This window comes from Nasonia vitripennis, chromosome 5, assembly GCF_009193385.2.
Source record: "Nasonia vitripennis strain AsymCx chromosome 5, Nvit_psr_1.1, whole genome shotgun sequence".
Lineage (NCBI taxonomy): Eukaryota > Metazoa > Arthropoda > Insecta > Hymenoptera > Pteromalidae > Nasonia > Nasonia vitripennis.
Window position 1 is genome coordinate 23,833,210 of NC_045761.1, and position 18,244 is coordinate 23,851,453.

The 18,244-nt window shown below is 37.2% G+C and overlaps 1 protein-coding gene and 1 non-coding gene across 39 annotated transcripts in view; both read left to right on the forward strand.

Annotated features, from left to right (window-relative positions):
* LOC100123363 (longitudinals lacking) overlaps positions 1-18,244 on the forward strand; it is a 280,984-nt gene that overhangs the window by 6,176 nt on the left and 256,564 nt on the right. For all 38 annotated transcript variants that reach the window (XR_004227835.2, XR_004345012.1, XR_004345013.1 and 35 more), the window contains exons 5-6: positions 189-366; positions 2,657-2,788. Coding sequence is in view for 35 of the 38 variants with exons in the window: in XM_031931280.2 (XP_031787140.1) it covers positions 189-366; positions 2,657-2,788 (310 nt within the window). In the remaining 3 variants the exon portion in view is untranslated. The remainder of the gene's footprint in view (positions 1-188; positions 367-2,656; positions 2,789-18,244) is intronic.
* Positions 2,006-2,142, forward strand: LOC116417620. The gene has a single exon (XR_004227874.1). It is a non-coding gene; the product is annotated as a small nucleolar RNA psi28S-1192 (small nucleolar RNA).

Sequence of the window (18,244 nt, forward strand, 5' to 3'; positions counted from 1 at the left end):
CTTCGTATTTTATCCTTCTGCACGAGATTTATTATTCTGTTTCTGCGGAGTGGAAACGATACGAGACACAATTTTTCTTAATAAAAAAAGACCGTTTTCCCTAAATGCTTTTTCAATCCTTTTCCAGCTTTTTCAATTTTTCCGCTTTAGTACGGTAATGTGATTTTTTAATATATTTGATTTTACAGATGCCTCTTGAAAAGCCCGAGCCCAGCGAAGATATGATACAGCCAAAGTCTGAGTACCAAGACGACCAGGAGAGCGTAGAAGACCTTACGAACTTCGATGACGATATGAATGACCTGAACGAAATGGAACAAGACAACAGTAGGGCGGGCCCCAGTCATGATCCTTCCCAACATGCCGGTAAGCGTCACAAGTCTTATTTCCATTCATGTTTCATACATTTTATTGTCGAGTCGCTTTTTTATTTCTTAATATATCAAACAAATCAATGTCGAGAACAGCAAGCCTCAGATATTTATGCGTACGCTCGTCCGAAAGAAAAATGTGAGATTGTGTTGAGTACACATAAGAGATAGAACCATTGGCTTCACGACGTTCACCTATTTTGTGATTAGAAAATTGATAAGTTTGCTCGTAATCTAATAACGGAAAAACAATATTTCTTATCGGTCAACACGGCGCGAATGTGATTAGACCAACTGTCGATTGCTGTGACGCGTTCGTTTAGTTGATTTTTGCCATTTTTCTTTTTTATTGGTGTTATTTAATGGGATGCATTTAAAAATGTTGCTTCTTGTTTTTCTACAAAATTGAAATGATCGATTTTATTATTTAATCATCGTTTGAGTATTTGGAAGAAAGGATTTTAGCTTGTTAATGTTTTTTAAAGGTACTGGCTGCAAAATTATTTTCTTGTATTTGGTAAATACTGTAAAACCTCTGTCAAGAAATCTTCGAACTGTTGTACTATAATATTTCAAAAACTATTGTAATCTTGATACCGTGTTACATTTACTTTATGGATCAAACTCAAGAAAATAATTTAAGGTTTCAGTACTTATTTATGGAACAGTCCCCAATCTAAAATCATTTATCAAGAGCTAATTAGTTGTTGAGAGTTGAATAATGTATTCAACTCTTGGCAATTGTTCGATAGCTCTGATTATAAAGAAAGTGATCTTCGCTACATCAGTTTATGATTCGTTACTATTCGTGTGAAACCAATCCCACTTTCATGTGAAGTATTAATGATTCAAAATACAGAAAGCATCAAACTATCATTGTTCATGTGGAATAAATCACAATTCTATATGCGCAGTCATAATTTGTGCTAATACCAAATTGCATATCCCATTAGTTTCCGTCGTATACTGAACAGGAAAGAATAAGTAAAATCAATAAATTTCAATGAATAGAAAAACAAGAGCAAATATGCAATCAGCTCCCAAAAATACTACGGTTAAAAAGAAAAATGGGCGTTAGAGCATGGGTTTCTCCTCGTTGCAGGTGGGTTGTCGTTGGGTCGCGGCGCAAACAATCACGTAGTAGGCTCGCCGCGCTCTCGTTCGCAATCCACCTCCAACAGCAGGCAGAACCCAGCCTCGGTGGTGCTCGGGGCCCTGGGCGTTCCAGCCTGGGGCGCCTCGCATTTCCTGGCCTCGTATCCTAGGAAAAGCGTCGCGAGACGCCGTCCCCAGCTGGCCCACGGGGCCGAGGTCGACGTTGCCGCGTTGCTGCGCTCGCTTGCAAGCAAGCAGGGCAGGAAGTATAGCTTAGACTCGGTTAAAATGTCGCTGGAGGCGATACTACAACAGGGCGTTAGTACGACCCAAGCCTCGGAGATGTACGGCATCAATCGGTCTACCCTGCAGTTCTATTTGAAAAAGTTGAACGTCGTGAGGAGGAGGTGGAGGCAGCCGCCTGCAGCTGATGCCGCTGCTTCTGCCTCTGCCACCAGTAGTTCCGGCCAATAAACTGTTCTTTTCTCTGAATCCTTGTTGAATTGCTGGTAGTAACACAGCTTTTTTTAAAAAAAGTCTGAAGCCAACGACTAATAGAGCTTGGTGGTCTATCCTTTCTTCTTCGCTTCGTTGGCAGATTAAAATTTGTATTAAAATCCTTCTGCTTAAGTTTTAACATCAATATTTCTGCAGAGAGGAAACGTACAAGACATTTTATTTTAATGCAAATTCCAAATGTGTTACTACCTGGCTTGAGCGTATTAATAAGGACCTGTACAATGAAATGTCTCACATAGATGTTAACGAATAGAAATGTATTTCTTGTTAAAGTTACAATTTCACTGGGCAGGTTGCAATACTGAATTACCGGGAATTTTTCATATTGACTTGTTACGTTTATAAACAGTTTCTATATGATTGCTTTGTGATGCTTATATTTATTTCATTGGTCATTGATTTGAACAGATATAACATGAAAGTTGAGAATATTTTTATCATAAGATTAAGTGGAACTGTGCCAACTTCAATAGACTGAATCTAACAGTATTATTTTTTAGTCTAGATTCTTGTAAAATCTTTCTGACGAGTTGTATGTATAAATATATATCATGTTATCTAGAAAAATAAATAACATTTTAACGAAATTGATACTCGACATTGATAAACCAAAAGAAATGCTTTGTGAACATTTTAACAATGAAATATCTTGGTACGACTCTGGAAAATAGGTATGCCGTCGTGGCACATAGCTGGAGACCGAAGCAACGCGAGCGTCGTGGGTGCAGCAGCTGGACCCGGAGCTGGTGATGAAGTGTTCCTCGCCGCAGCCGAAGCAGCCCAAGCCCAACGCGACTCACAAGGTAGGCTCATCCACGCCAATTATCATAGCGCATCCTCGCCACCTGCAAACAATGGGCACTCCTATGTAAACATAATCAATTGGTACATCGTAATCTAGTCGAATTACCGACTTTGAATCCGATTTCAAATTTTCAAGATGTCAAGTGCATTTCGAATGAGTTTGTTTGTTTTTGCAACTCCACTTGAGTTTGAATAATCAATTAAATTAAATTATCGACTCATTCGACGTCAAGTGCGCATTCAAAGTAAGTGTTCACTCGGTGCTAGCATAGATTTCCATCAGTCTCAAATTCTCAAAACATCTCGGCAGCACAATCGAGTCGAATGAAAGTGTCCATTGCTCGGGGGGTCGAGGTGCCCAAGTTTTTTCGCTGTCGGGACAGTCTGGCGCAACCTGGACATAATATTTGAGCAACAGCACGATTCTCTTCAAGAGTAGCACGGTCTCTGACTGAAAGCTTTTGTGTATAACAACAAACCGTGTGTACAAGTTGAACAAAAGAAAGTCTATTAAGAGAGAAATATAATAATCGAATCGCACAGTACTTTCAGTTTCTTATGATTTTTCTTTTCATTTGCGTTATTATTTGAACTTTAGTTTTCAATAGCGACGAAGAGAACCGCGCGTCTCTGGATTGTATTGTTCATTGTACATATAATACATGTATAGCAAGAAAAGGGGGGCGCACAGAGCAGGAGTGCAAAGCACAAAAGGGGGTCTGCGAGAAAGACGCGTCGACAATGGTTCGCGGTACGTTTTCTCCTCTCGTCTCGCGGCCGGACTCGCGCGTCTCCTCGCGACCTCCTTTCTTTCCTACTCCATTCTTTCGCACTTTAATCGTTTCTTTTTTTTTTTAATTCCCATTTATTATTTTTCTGTTATACACTCGCCTCTCTCTCCGTCATCGTCGTTAGACGCGCGCAAAAAAGCGCCGGCGATGAAGAATTAGAGTAGCAACAGCAATTCCTCCCCCCCCCCTTTCCACGTGCGCACGTCTCGTCTTACTCCATAGCAGCGAAATTGAAAACCGTAACTCAAGAATGAAAATGGAATACTGCCGCCTCGTTTTTATTTTTCTAGCTAACACTCTCCATAATTTTCCATCGCTTTCTTCGTTTCGCGCTCTTCGATTCGCGGAAATGTGTCTACAAGCGAAGGAGAGAGAGATAAATTCTTCAGCACTCGTTCGGTTCCCACGAAAACTCGCTGTCCTTGGACCGAGCGTCGGTCCCTTCCCCCCTAAGCCTCTCGGCTTTTTTTTCTCCCTGCCTCGAAATTCGCGAGTCCTCGCGCGCAGGTATAAAACACGCTCGAGAAAATTCCACGCGAAGAGAAAATGTGCGTAAGAGGCGAGAGAGTAACGGGCTCTCTCTAGTCTCTCGACCCAAATAGGCCAAGCGAGCGCGTCGGTATTATTAGTAGAAGTAGTTGCCTGGGAGCAACGAACTAGCGCGACTCGAAAGAGAAAAATGTATCCGCACACGCATATATACATGCATTACGGAGAGGGAGAGAAGATGACTAGCCGACAATGGAAACTTTATTTTTCTCTAGGTACACAAAGAGCAACGACACGAGTCGCTCGCGATTTTATTCGGAAGAAACTCGGCAACGTCGCGAGAATAATTACACATCTCTCTTCTCCCCTCTCTGCCAAGGCTCGGCATTCCCCCAGTGCGACGGACCGCATCTGCCAGTGGCCCGTAGCAGCTGCTGCCGGCAGATGCGGAGGGAATGTTGCAAAAACCGCTGAGAAAATGCAGCCGTCGCGATCGGAATGGTGAGAGCAAGTCGGTCGTGACGGAAGGTTTCTAAGAGAGCCTTGAGAATTTTGGAAGAAAAAAAAAACAAAATAAGAGAACGAAAGATTATTATGTGCTGCGCTCGTGAGGAGCGGGAAGGAGTCGGTTGGATGGTTTGTGGGCGAGGGGCTCCGGAGGCGGGGAGTTTGCGGGTTTTGCTTGGATTGTCGGGGTTTTTGAACGTTTCTTTGGGATGGAGTTTCAAATGGCTTTGAAGCTACAGCGTTGATGGCTTTTTTTAACGACGAGGTAGAGAAGCGTTTTTAACAGCTCTATTTCTCAACGTTCTCTTCGTGGTCATTATGAAAACCATCGATCGCGTATCCTCAACACGCAATTGAAAGGCTAAACCAAACGACCTCGCAAATCAATCATCCACCTTCAAAATCTAATAGCTTTCCGAGCAAACTGCTCGCTTTCAAGTCAGCCAATAGGCTCAGTCTCGAGCGGCGAGCTTTTACAATGACACGTGAAATTTAATCGTTTTGAAATGGCGATTGCGAGCGCTCGAAAGAGAGATTAGGCAACCGCAAGCGAAGTATCGTTAGACGATCGTACTCGGGGCGATTGCAACGTGGGACTCTGAGCAAGGTAACCGCGGAGAGAGAGGAGCGAACTCTCATCAATGCCAGCGCGATTTTTTTTTAATCTAGGGAGAGGAGAACCGCGAGATATCGCCGGTGTGTACGCGAAACCGATCGCAGTGAACAACTCGGTTAACGGATACGTTTTATTTTTTATTTCATTCTCTTTTATTGAGATGAAGCATAATCCGCGTGCTTGCATTGATGGCGGAGGTCGTTTTTTAACCGCCAGAGACATTGTTACCTTGAATAGACTTTCTAATTTTTTTTCTCTAAATTTATCAAACGGGTTTTTTTCCGGACGCGCAATTTTTGCGTCCGTTACGAGTCTTTTTTATTATTTACTTTGCATTTAGCAATAGTATCAATTTCGAATTTGGTTCATACATTTTATGTTTTTTTGCGATGAAAAGCAGTATAGAGGTTGCGTTGCGCCAGGTTGTCTGCAGCGCCGTAGTGACAACAAAGATTCAGTTTCTATATAAATGTTGTGAGTAGCGGAAGGTTCGGCGAGGAAAGTGGCCTCTCGTCAAGCTTGTCGAGCACAAGCTTCGCTCGTCGAATCTACCGACTGAGAAAATCCCCCCAGATCCCACGAGTTTTTTTTCTCTCAACAAAATTGGTCAAAAAATAAGGAAACGGAAAGCACTTCGTAGTCATGTTTTTGTGTTTCCTTTTTTGTTATATGTTTGTAATTGTTGCTAATTGACATTCCCAGTAAAAGCCAAAAAAACTCTTGACGAGTCTATAAATAGTTTTAAAAAAAGGAACATGGAAACTAATGACGAAAATCAAAATCGCACCGAGACTCATACCCACATCTCGCAAATTTAATCCTAAACCAAAGAAGCGAAGGTTCCACGAGTAGACACGCACACAGTGGCAGCTAAGAGAACGAGAAAACTTGGCAGCGAGGGGGAAAAGAGTACAAACATAAAACTGGTTTGCCGGGTTTCCTGTTTTCCTCTTGCACGTGAACGAGTCTCGATCGTTCTTCCCCCCTTCATATACCTTCTCATTACAACTCTCTTCTCTCTGTGTATATGTGCTCTTCCTTCTTCCTCGACCCCAACTCTCTCGTTCTTCTTATGCCGTCTCTTCGCGATGCTTCTCGGCGGCCCTTCGCCTCTTCTCGCCTGACTTGGCTTGATACGATCCGAGGTAAAAGAAGTGGTACATACGAGTCTCGACGCGACGTTGAAAGAGAAAAAAACAGTAATTAACCCAATATATTGACCGTTGTGCGATTTTGCGTAATTCGTCTTGCATGCCACGCTTCCTACGGTAGTGTTTTTTTTAATCTACACTCTCTAACTCACATCGATGGGGTCTCTGCTCGCACTAGGATGTACTGTTAGATAATAATCAATGGGTTCGATCGGTCCTTCAAACTGAAGGACGGATCGGATTCGGTAGTGAAGGTAAGGTCGGGCAGAGACTTCGCACCTACTTTTTTACTAACCACGTGTACATAATTCGCTTCTTTGTTCGTAACGCATACATATATATGAAATTATATATCTAAAAAAGTAATGATTTGATACTTATTAACAAACATTAAAAGAGTATGAGGAAATAATGAGTGCGAGCACATGCGACGATATGCATGGGCGTGCGACATCGCGCATGCGTATTCTCATGCGTCTCTCGCTGTATTATTTCTTATTCTGATATATAAAAACACCCCATACATATATATTCTTCAAAAAGAATCAATGACTATCATTGTTTCTTTGAATTTCTAACACTTATTGTACAAATTTGTTTTCCAATCGACATCTATTATTCTATTACTATTATATATGTTTATATATCTATATATATACAATGTCATATATAATATCTACTATATAACATTATCTACGACGCAAGTTTTGCATACTAGATGCAAAAAGGTAAAACGAAAGGGTTTTATATATATATATATACGATGTAATTTCACATGGTATTGTATCTTTGAAATATTGTAAAATGTCTTTCACCTCTCGTCTCATCATCCGATAATTATGTTCACGTTCATCCAACCGTCACACGCACCCATCCGTCCAACACTCACCACAACCAACCATCCCAAGCCCTTCTTTTTTTCTTTCATCTTCCGAGTGTCTAGAGAACCAAAAGGATGTAATTCGAGGCAAGGGAACTCGAGAAGATTCTCCGTCACGACAGACATTCCGTCACGCTTGAGCGATTTCTCGAGCGGGACGACGAGTCGAGCCTCTTTAGCTTAAATACGCGCGCGGTGCTCACCCTTTCGGTTCGCGGAGGCTCGGCTAATTTTTTTTGTTTACTTTTCGGCGACTCGATGCGTCTTTTGCGCGTCGTTGGCGCCTCGTCCGCTGACTTCCTCCCCGGCTGCTGTGGTTTCGCGTATTTTTTTGTTTAAGGACCCGTGACTCGTCCGGCCTTTTCGGCGAGGCTCGGGTTCTCGTATTCGCCACATAAGCGCCGATGTCCGAAGTGCCACTGCCAATCCATCCAGAGGGTCAATGAGGGAGAAGAACGAGGGATCCGCGTCGAGGTGCTCGAAGATACGCCTTTTGCGATTTTGGAGTTACCGAGACGTTGCCTGATCCCTCGGGAGACTACAGCGTTTGGGTTAAGAAGAAGGTAACAAGAAGGTTTATTTGAAGAGAAAATTTCTTCTCTTTCAAAAGGTGAATATCGCACTTCTCTACTTTAAAAAATTTTTAGACTTAAGGATATATATATATATATATATATATATATATATATATATATATATATATAGAGTCATATTTTGATGATTTTGGAGAGTGCAGCGGTGGAACGGTTGATTTTGAAGGCAACTCGGTTCACTATGAAACGTTTATCCCGATGCACTATTCGAATTCATTATGCCCTGTTGTGAGAATGAGGATGGATAAAAGGAAGATTACGAATGTGGTTCGCAGGTTTTCGCACAATGATCATCTGCGAATCAGCTTTTTACCGACGGATATTTGTTTGGATTTTCGAATTTCCTAAGTCCTGCGAATATTCGTCAGTTTAAAAAAAAATGTAGTTGCAATTTTACAGATTAAAGACAATTTGTTTTCTATTTATAAAGTTGTTCAACTGTTTTATTTCCTTTTTATTGATTGATCAAAGTAATTTTTTGATTTCGCGTTTACAAAATGTTAACTATTTTTTTAGTAACTTTTTGTAAATCGCTTGGATCGATCAATTACTTTTTTTAATCAAAGGTTTTAATTTTACGATTAACGAACCGCGTAAATGAATTCTGATTCATTTATGTGATTGTGGTAATTGTAAAATTAATCTACCTCGACATCAGCATCGCATAGAATGAATCAAGTACTGTAGTGAGACAACTTTCTCATAAATCTGTATTGTTTTATAGTTCTATGAAAATTTTGTTCAAAACAACATGCTTGAGTCAATTGTTTAATGAACCTTGACTTTGCAGAATACGTCGCTGGCTCTAATTTCATTCTCTAAATTGTGAAATTATGCAAATTGTTAACATTCCGCTTGAGAACCTGTGTATAATATTACTTTTTTATTCACAGTAAACATCGTAGGTTTTAATTTCAAAAATAATGATCTCTGCAAAGAATTTTTCTTCCTTGTAGAGATTGTGTAAATTGTGAAATTATTCATTCGACATACCACTTCGTATTTCATTTTTCAACTATTTTAGACCAAGAACACGTTTACTTGTAACTGTTCAGCTAAAATATTTGCTTAAATGAAAAATATTTAATATTATAACTGAATATACTTGTCTTTTTACACTTTACAGCAACCATCGATGGTTTTATTTTTGCAGATTATAAAAAAGTGTGATACTTTGAATTTTATAAATTGCAAAAGTATCTTCTCGTGTTCAATAGTTGTGTTTTTTATGTAATTTTGTTTAACTAAATCTTACAGAACATTACTCTACTAATGTTTTGTAAAATGTATTGATCTACAAAATTACCTGAATCTTTAAATTAATAAGTAATTTTTTTCAAACAGCATCATCGAAGGTATAAATTTTTGCACATGATAATCATTTTTGAGACCAATTTGGTTTCGTAAGGCTATCATTGTAAAATTGTCCAATTTGACATCATTTTCATTGTTGGTTTTTCATTCAATGTTGTAAATTCAGAATACTTTGGAAATCTTGCTTCAGAGAGTTTTCGAAGTAATTGATTTTCAAAATTGTTTGAATCCTTTTTTTTAACATATAAACTTCTTCCAGCTCAAAATATTTAACAAGTAATGCGTTAGAAAACAAAAATCTTGATCAAGTTTTTTCGTTTTATAATGCCTTGCTTATTACACACAATTGAAACAATGATGTTCTTATTAAGAGAATTACTCTAATTTTATCATCATTGATTTCAATTGACCAATTTTTTCTGGCATTGCTTTGTCAAAGCGATTACTTTTACAAAGTGATTCTTGGAAAAAATAACTAGTGCTTTGCACGAAGATGCATATCCAGTCCAAATCCAGCAGCAGCAGCAAAGTACAAAATTTTGAGTCTGCGTTTGCGAAGCTCTCCTTTTGAGAATTTCCGAATGACAGGCAAAATCTTGTGCTCGTTACCGTCACGTTTTTTAAAATCAGTTTTGTTTGTATTCTTTTTTGGTTTTGACCGCGAAACGCGTTAGCGACCGAAAGGGAGTGGCTGCCTTTCTGCGCCTCTGCCGACTAAGAAGCAAATCCGGGAGTGTTTTAAACATTTATGATGACATCTACAGAGGGTCAATCCAGAGACGCAGTTACGAGTAAATTGGTATTGTATAATGGTAAAATGGTACAATTGGTAAATTCTACACATCATTCAGATATACTATATTTTTTTTACACATTTCACATGTTAATTGTAAGAATTATTTTAGATTTAAGCTTGTATGCTTGTGAGATCTGTGTATGATGGATTAGTTATAAGAAATATTTTAATTTTAAAGTTAATATAAGTATGCTGTGAATATGAATGGAATCTCGAGTGATCGAATATGTCTGACAATGGTTTCCCCAATGCTTCATTTTAAATTATTCATTTTCAGTATTCGTATGCAATAGTTAATCTTCGTGAAAACTTTTTTTTTTTCACGCAGACTAAATTATTCGTACTTCCAGTTCTTCTCTAGCCATTTTAATTATACTAATAATTTATTTATTCGATGAATGTCTTGTATAATTAAAATGGAAGTGGACTACTAATACAAAAGTGTTCATTACAGGATTTTTTTTGATCAACCACTTTGGTTGAGTTTTTATTTCCGATTCTTTTCAAGTAACCCTTTTTGGTTTCTTGAAATCGCGTTTCCGTAATCTCGCGTCTCAAGACTCAAGACCAGAAGATAAGAATTTTCAAAAATTCATCGTGGATTTGCAAAAATTCATTATGAATCCTTGGCGATTCGAAAGACCGATCCAATGACTGAGAGCCAATTAAATGTCGGATGAGACAATATATATACACAAACATTCTGATGACCAATGGTACTATAAAAAATATGGCACAATAATAATTTTGGTAACGAATGAAATGGTAATACTTTCTGTAAGTATTCCGTTTGACGTGTTTGTATCGGCACGTTAAACACCTTTATTATTAGAATTTATATATCAACATATATCGCTGTGAGAATGAGTCATAATTTTGAATTGTAATTCGTTCTTTTTGACATTGAAATATTGAGTAACTAAAAAGCTACGTATTCTTCTGAATCTGTAGCTATGCAGTTCGTAGAGTACACATCTTTTTATCTCATTCTCACTTCGAATAAATTATTACATATATATTACACTCCATATACTATGATATACTATAATATTCTATTATGACGTTATTATTTTTAACTGGATATAATTTAGCCATTCTTTAATTTAAATGAATGTAACAATTTTTTATTGTTTACGTATTGGCAGTCTGTAATAAAAAAAAGGATTGTCAAGCTGTACATTTTAAAAGATTGTTTCTGTTTCTTTCGTTGGTTTTTTCTTTTCAATTTTTTGTATTTTAAAAAAGTCAAGTCATTTGTCAAGAGCAATTTTTTTTTCAATTATCAATCACGTCTTAACGTCGTCATTGTCTTTCTGGTTCCTTCGTTTTCGTTCAGTTGTGTGAAAGAATCGTATGTTTGTAATTATTTATTTATTTATTTATTGAAGTTTTAAGTTATACGATGCTTGAGACTAAGTAAAATTCAGCGAGATTCTTCACCTTAGCGATTAATTGTATCATCCTCAAGGGCCCGAGGCTGTTGCGATTCACGCCAAGATTGAAAAATCTTTCGAGCTTTACTGATCTTTAAGGATCTTTTTTGTCAGTCGGTGATCACGTTACTTAGTGCTAAAATGTTCAATCCGTTGACCATCGAATTTTCAAAAATTGTCGAAAGCAATTTTTGAAAATTGCCTTGGCCTTGTAAAAATAATATTCTCTTCTTGCTTTGTGTTACGCTGGCGCTTCTCGTTGCGGATACGCAGGGATGCATGCGTGAAGCAAATCGAGATCAGGGAATAATTATAACATTTTCGAAGCTTTTTGAAAAATTCTTAGAATCTTTAAAAAGCTCTCCAAAGTGCGAGTAAATTTCACCTACTGACAAGAAGATCTTTCGCATCTTATTTTATTTTATTGAAGTAAAAGTAAAAATTAAAATCATGTAAAATCAGTGTGAGTGGAAGATCAGAGTGACTGTGTTCATAAAATCGATGATCATTCCAGTCGACTTTAACTGCACTTGTAAGCGCTGTGGTCGCAAGTTCCTGTACTCGTTGAAGTATCATCAGAGATACGAATGCGGCATCAAGAAATTCGTCTGTTCCTGGCATCGACAAGAACACCAGAAAAATACCGGTCATGAAATCGCGCCTTGTCTCCGAGAACAATATAATAGACTATTTTTCAAAATTGTTCATAATTGTGATGAGGTTTGTATGGTTACGAAAAAGACTGGCTATCGGTTGCCAACTAACAGGTGAGCAATATCTATTCAATCTTTTTCATAACTGTACGAATCCATGTAAAATCATTTTCTGATAAAATCGCGTGTTCAGCTAATTGTTATTCAAGTCATGTACATAGCAATAAAATAAGAAAAAGTATTCAAAAGCACGAAAGATAGATACTACGACCTTGTTGTTAATAAAAGTCGACTATATTTTCAAAGTATAAATAAAGCGTGTTAGAGTCCACTTTACTTCCACAAAACCAAGCGCGTATGCACACACTCGATTCGCAATTACAACTTGCACGTTGCAAACTTATGACTGCACTCTTGACTATTAATTGCTAGTCGAGACTGTGCACTAATCTTGCTATTTTAAAGCGGTCACACATTGCACAAGATGAAGTCAGCAGCTGCAGAAGACATACAATACTTCAACATCGAGCTTGCATTTTTCATTTTTATTCATTTTACGTAGAGTCACGTTATTCAAACATTTGATTTTTAATTTTCATTTATTGCTATCGCATTTTCTTAACTACTAATCTCAACGGAGAAACTACGACCACTGCTGGATGGAATTTTATTGAAAAAAGTTTAAATAAACGAAAAAAAAATTAAAACTTAATTCTATAACTCTTGTTATTTAACAAACCTTTGTTCCGCTCTCCTTGACTTCCTCTTAGCTTTAATAATATGGGATAGTCGAGTCGATCGAAAATAACAATTGTAAAATAACTTGTAATGTGATTATTAGAAAGTTTGTAATATTAGTTTGTCGATCGAATCGGTTTTCTATGTAAAATTACTAACGAACGATTATCCATTTGTGCAGACTATCAAAATAAACCAATAGTTCTGAATCAATCAAAGTAAAACGTATAAACTCTGCCTAGATGGAAATCGTGTGGTGCGTGCAAACGGTACACTCCATGTTCTTATACAAATCTCGCTTACAATCAAGATCGCACGCAATAAAAGTATTATGAAATTGATAGAATTCACGATCTGGGGGCAAGATTTATTATTACGTATTGTTGCTCATTACAGTGCATATTTTAATTTATTTTTCATTTTTTTACTTCCAACAAATTTCGTAAAGTTAATGCACGTACATTGTTAATTGTTCTTTTTACATTTATTTTTCAAAGAGAAAAAATACTCAAAATCTAGTCTTCCAATTACCAAAAAAAAAAATTATAAGTGCATGAAGTTCTGTATAAAGATAAAGAATGTGTACAATAGAGAAATGAACAAGCGAGACAAATATAAAAAAAGACGAGAACGAAAAAGCCAAAAGCTGGGATTGACAGTTGCAGCTTGCGGCAGCAACGACGAGATCAGCAACAATCCGATGGCAGACTATCGCCGACTAAGCTGCCCAAGCTGCGGTCGTAGCTACAAGTATCGTGGTGGTCTGCTAAGACACATCGCCGAATGCTTCTCCGAAGCCGAGAAGGTCGAGGTGCTCAATATTCAGCAGCAGCAGCTTACGGCAAAGGATGTTCGAGTACTTTATAAGTTCTGGAAGCCATGAACGTATTTTCTTGCTGCTGAACAAAAAAGTTTTTGTCTTTCTTTATTTTATGTTCCTGTGTCATCTAGGCAATTTTCAGATCTTTCGTTGGTTGTCGGCTGATTTTGGACTAGGAAATGTTGATTTTTTATTTTCGCTGCAGTTTTGCTTTTTCTTGTCTGATTTCGTTGGTATTTCATTTATAAGAGTACCTAAATTTTTGAACGTTCAATTTGAACTCGTTGAGCCAGTTAATTCAAAATTAATTTTCATGCATTCGATCTTTTTCAGTTCGTAAATTTATGATTCTCGTTGCTGCTGCAGTCACTGGTTTTTAGTACTATTATTTTCTCTAGAATTTAAAATTTAACTGCAAAAATTTCAAGCAATTGCTCATTTTTACTTGCCTTAAATAACTAGTGACATACTAATACAGTTTTGTGTATTTCTTGTTGCAAATTCGGGATATGGAAAATCAATGTTTTTGTCCAAAATAAGTAAGAACTATTCGTTTCATTTGTGATGGTTATAGTTTTTTGAATGAAGTTGTAAAGTTACTAAGTTCAATTTCAATAGAATTAATGTATATTTAGCCAAATCAAATGCAGAGGCGTTTATTTCGCTTATTTGAGCATCCATGAGTTATATTAAATAATACCATCTTGTCAGTGAATCATGTATAAACTTAACCTTAAGAATTTCGATATAGAATTAAATTAAAATTATACGAAAGATTTTTACATCAATGATAATAAAACGCAGTAAAAGTAATTTATAATTCATTGTGAATTTTTTCCCCCTCTTCTGTGTGGTGCCAATTTCCAATGTTGGACATATAAAAGCATGCATGATGGTTTAATATATAACAAATTTTCAAAATCAAATGATTGTTTGCCAAATGTCACTATAATATGAATATATGTTTATCGAGAGGGTGATTACCCGTGAGAAATCAATATTTGTTGCTTTTTATTTGGTTTAGAATCTAGACGAAGCTGTTAAAATATCTTGCTGGACGAGTTTTGTTATGTGTTATGGGAATCGAACGATATACACGGAGGCATATTTCAGACTGGGGCTACATACTATTTTTCATTAACGATGCCGGGATATAAAAACGCTAATATCGCAGGAGTTCATTACAAAATTTTATTTTGGGTCAGCATGTAAATAACAAACGCCTAAATACGAGATTTTTCACAATTAATTGTAACTTTCGAGATTCTTTTATTCAATTTTTTACAATGTCAAATAAACTGTAGTATTTATTTTGTGATTGTGGAAAATCTTTAAACTGTGAACTTAAACGAGCTTCGAGTTCTATGTCCATAATGTTCATTACAATTGGCTAGAATTTTTTTTTTCGTACAGACAATCAAACTCCTAGCTCTAATGGTTCATCACGAGTTTTGCACGCTTGGCTCGAGCTTTTTTTTGCTGAGACTGGATTCATTAATATAAACGGAAAGTCGTGAGTTTTTCTTCGTTAATACGTGTGCCCCAAAGTCGAGAAACTAATTTCATCTTTCAAAATATACCTTCGAAGAATTCACAAAAATCAAATGTTACTGTACGCATAAAAGTTGAGCTTTAACGAGTCAATTTAATTTTGTGTTTCACAACAATAGCTAACGAAACGCACTTAGTATTCGAAATAAAATCTAGACTGAGTATTAAACATTTTCAGTAGCTTTACATTCATTCAAATTTTATTAATTATTGTTATATCGAATAGTCGAGTCTTGCATAATAAGAAAAATATTCTTGCTTCACACAGTAGTGTAAAAGCTCGCAGAGCCGGCACCGGGCAATAATCAAGCCACAGCAGTATTCTATATCTCGTGATGCTTTAGTCAGCGCAACAGTGCCGAGGAAATCCGGCAACGTCGCATTCTGCTATATAGTATACCTGTTCACAGATACAGATATACACCGTATGCGCTGCGACGTTGCCGTATCCTCCCGACACTGCTGAGCTCGACTAGGCAGACCGAAACAGCTTTGCGGAGATATTCTGCTTCGGCTTCTAAGGCCGAGAAACTCGCTCACGAGAGATGGCGCTGCCAGTCCCTCGTATACGTCTCGCTTACACATAGCGAACGGTGAGCTTTCTCGTGCAGTACAGAGACTCTGATTTTTGTGAATGTTCGAATTTCAAATTTCGTCTATGAAAAATATTTTCGTTAAACAAAAAGAAAAACGATGAAAATAAGATGTAGCCGCAAACTGAAAAAAAGCCTCCATCTGTGTATGTTCGTAGATACGCTAAGCCCGAGTCTGATCGAGGTGGGCAGCGTCGCTGGAGCCGGAGGCAGCAACAGTAACGAGGACTTGCGCTTTCGTTGCGTCATGTGTGGCCGAGGCTACAGATCACGTTCCTCCCTGACGAGGCACTCGCGATACGAATGCGGTGGTCTCGGCTCCAGGTACACCTTCACCTGCACCCTTTGCGGCAAGTACTTCTGCAGACCCGATCATCTTAAGCAGCACATCCTCAACATACACGGCAGTGGCACCGTTTGTAAATAGCCCTCGAGGATGGCCGAGTTTCGGTGCTGTTTTTATCGTTGGTTTGTTTGAACATTGTTTTGCAGGTGAATTCAGGAGTTATTTGATGAAATGTCTTGCCAAAGGTATCTGCCAAACTTTGCTTCGTTTATAAGAAGGATAGTTGATTGCTATTATTTTTGGCATTTTAAATTAAATATCGGTTACTTTTGTTATAGTGAAATAATGAATGGAAGTACAAAGATAAAATTATGTACGTTGCTGCCTTATGTTTTTTCTGAAAGTAATTCGGATAAAAATTTTAAAACGTTATTTTAAGTAACTATGCCAAATATCCTTAGCAATTTATTTTTCGAACTCGGGTTTGCAATTGAAAAATTTGAATCTCACAAATTTTGCAAAGGATAATCAATTTCTTCTCGTTAGATTTGTTCTATGAGTGCCAAAGAAAACGTTGATAGTAAATATAGTCTTTATATTTTTTATATTGACAAAGGCCGAGAAAACTATTGCCATCAATAAGTATAGTCAGAAATCGAAACATGTATATGAGCAAAGTATACACTTATGTTATATTTATTTGCAACTATTATATCTTAGGGTAATTTATTGACTTGAGAAGATTTAACGAAATTCGATAATCGTGTGCCTTTTGCAGTTGTTTCTGTAGAAAAATGGGATAAATTGTACACGAATGAATTTTTACATTTAGAAATGTTATTCAGTGGGAAATGCAATCGTTCACATGCTGATAAGACTGCCGTTATAAGAATGTATACTTTCATTATATTGACGAATAAAAACTTTCTTTACCAGATCTATTTTTAACAGGGTATTTTTATACCTAATATATGTTAAAAAATGTCAACAGGTTTGTATTGAAGAATTTTTCAAAATACTTTCACGTCATGGCACTACAATGAAGACGCGGTCCAAAAAAGAAGCTCGTTGAAGATGAATCGTAACAGTCAACATTGTCCACCTATCTTCCTCTTCTGTCAACATTTTATTAAAACTTCTCACTAACGTACAATTTGATCCTTACAAATCTTGTATTGTCGGTGTACTAAATTCAAAAAAGGATTGAAATATCTTTTAAGAAGCCCTTCGATCGCGCGTCTCCTCTGCATGTCGTCAGCCGAACTCAATGTCGCTCTTATTTTTCAGTGGGAGTTAAATCATCACACATTCCTAACAGTAAAATAAACAACAAATAAAATTCAATCACGGTTTCTCGCAACTTTCTCTTCACTAACGTAACCGTCATTTTCTCTTTGGCTTTGCTTCCAGTCGTGCAATGGGTCGATCAGCATCAACACCATCAACCTCAACAGCGAAGATCAATCACGGTAGCCGGCAAAGAGTCGGCCAGCGGTCACGTGTGCGAAACCTGTGGCAAGGTGTACAAGCAGAAAAATGCGCTGTGGCGGCACTTTAAATACGAGTGCGGAAAACTACCTCGTTTTCAGTGTCCATATTGCCGCTACCGTACGAAACAGCGATCCAACATGTACACGCACATTAAGTATCGGCATTGCGGCTTGAAGATCTATGTTATTGATTTGGGTCCGGATAGCGCTGTATCTCCTCAAATCTCTTGAAGATTCGTTGGGAAGTTGAATTTCAACGGTTGTTAGAGGATATAGATAGGAAAATTTAACATTTTGGTTGAGCAGGTGGAGAAGTCTCCTTTATATTTCTAACGGGTGCTATGCAAATAGTTTCTGTTGATTTTGAGTATCAATTTAGACTATTGAGTATTTTAAATGAAAGTATTAACGAAGGACAATTACCGATGTGAGTTTTAAAATTATTTTTAATATTTTTGATACAATGATTTTTAGTAGGTTATATTTTTAAAGTAAGGCGGTGTATAGGATAATTAAATTTGCGTTACAGTAGGAATGAAAGATTTCACAAAACAATTAAATCACTTAAAACCGACAATAAAGTACAGATATAAGTTGAAAGACTTGAAGATTAATAGTATTTAAAATTTTTGAGTTGCTGTTGGTGTTCGTATTATTAGGATAGATATTAAAATCTTTCAAATCAAATGTAATACGTAAAATAATGAGAAATACCTGTTATATTACTTAAACCATAATAAAGTATTTTTTCATA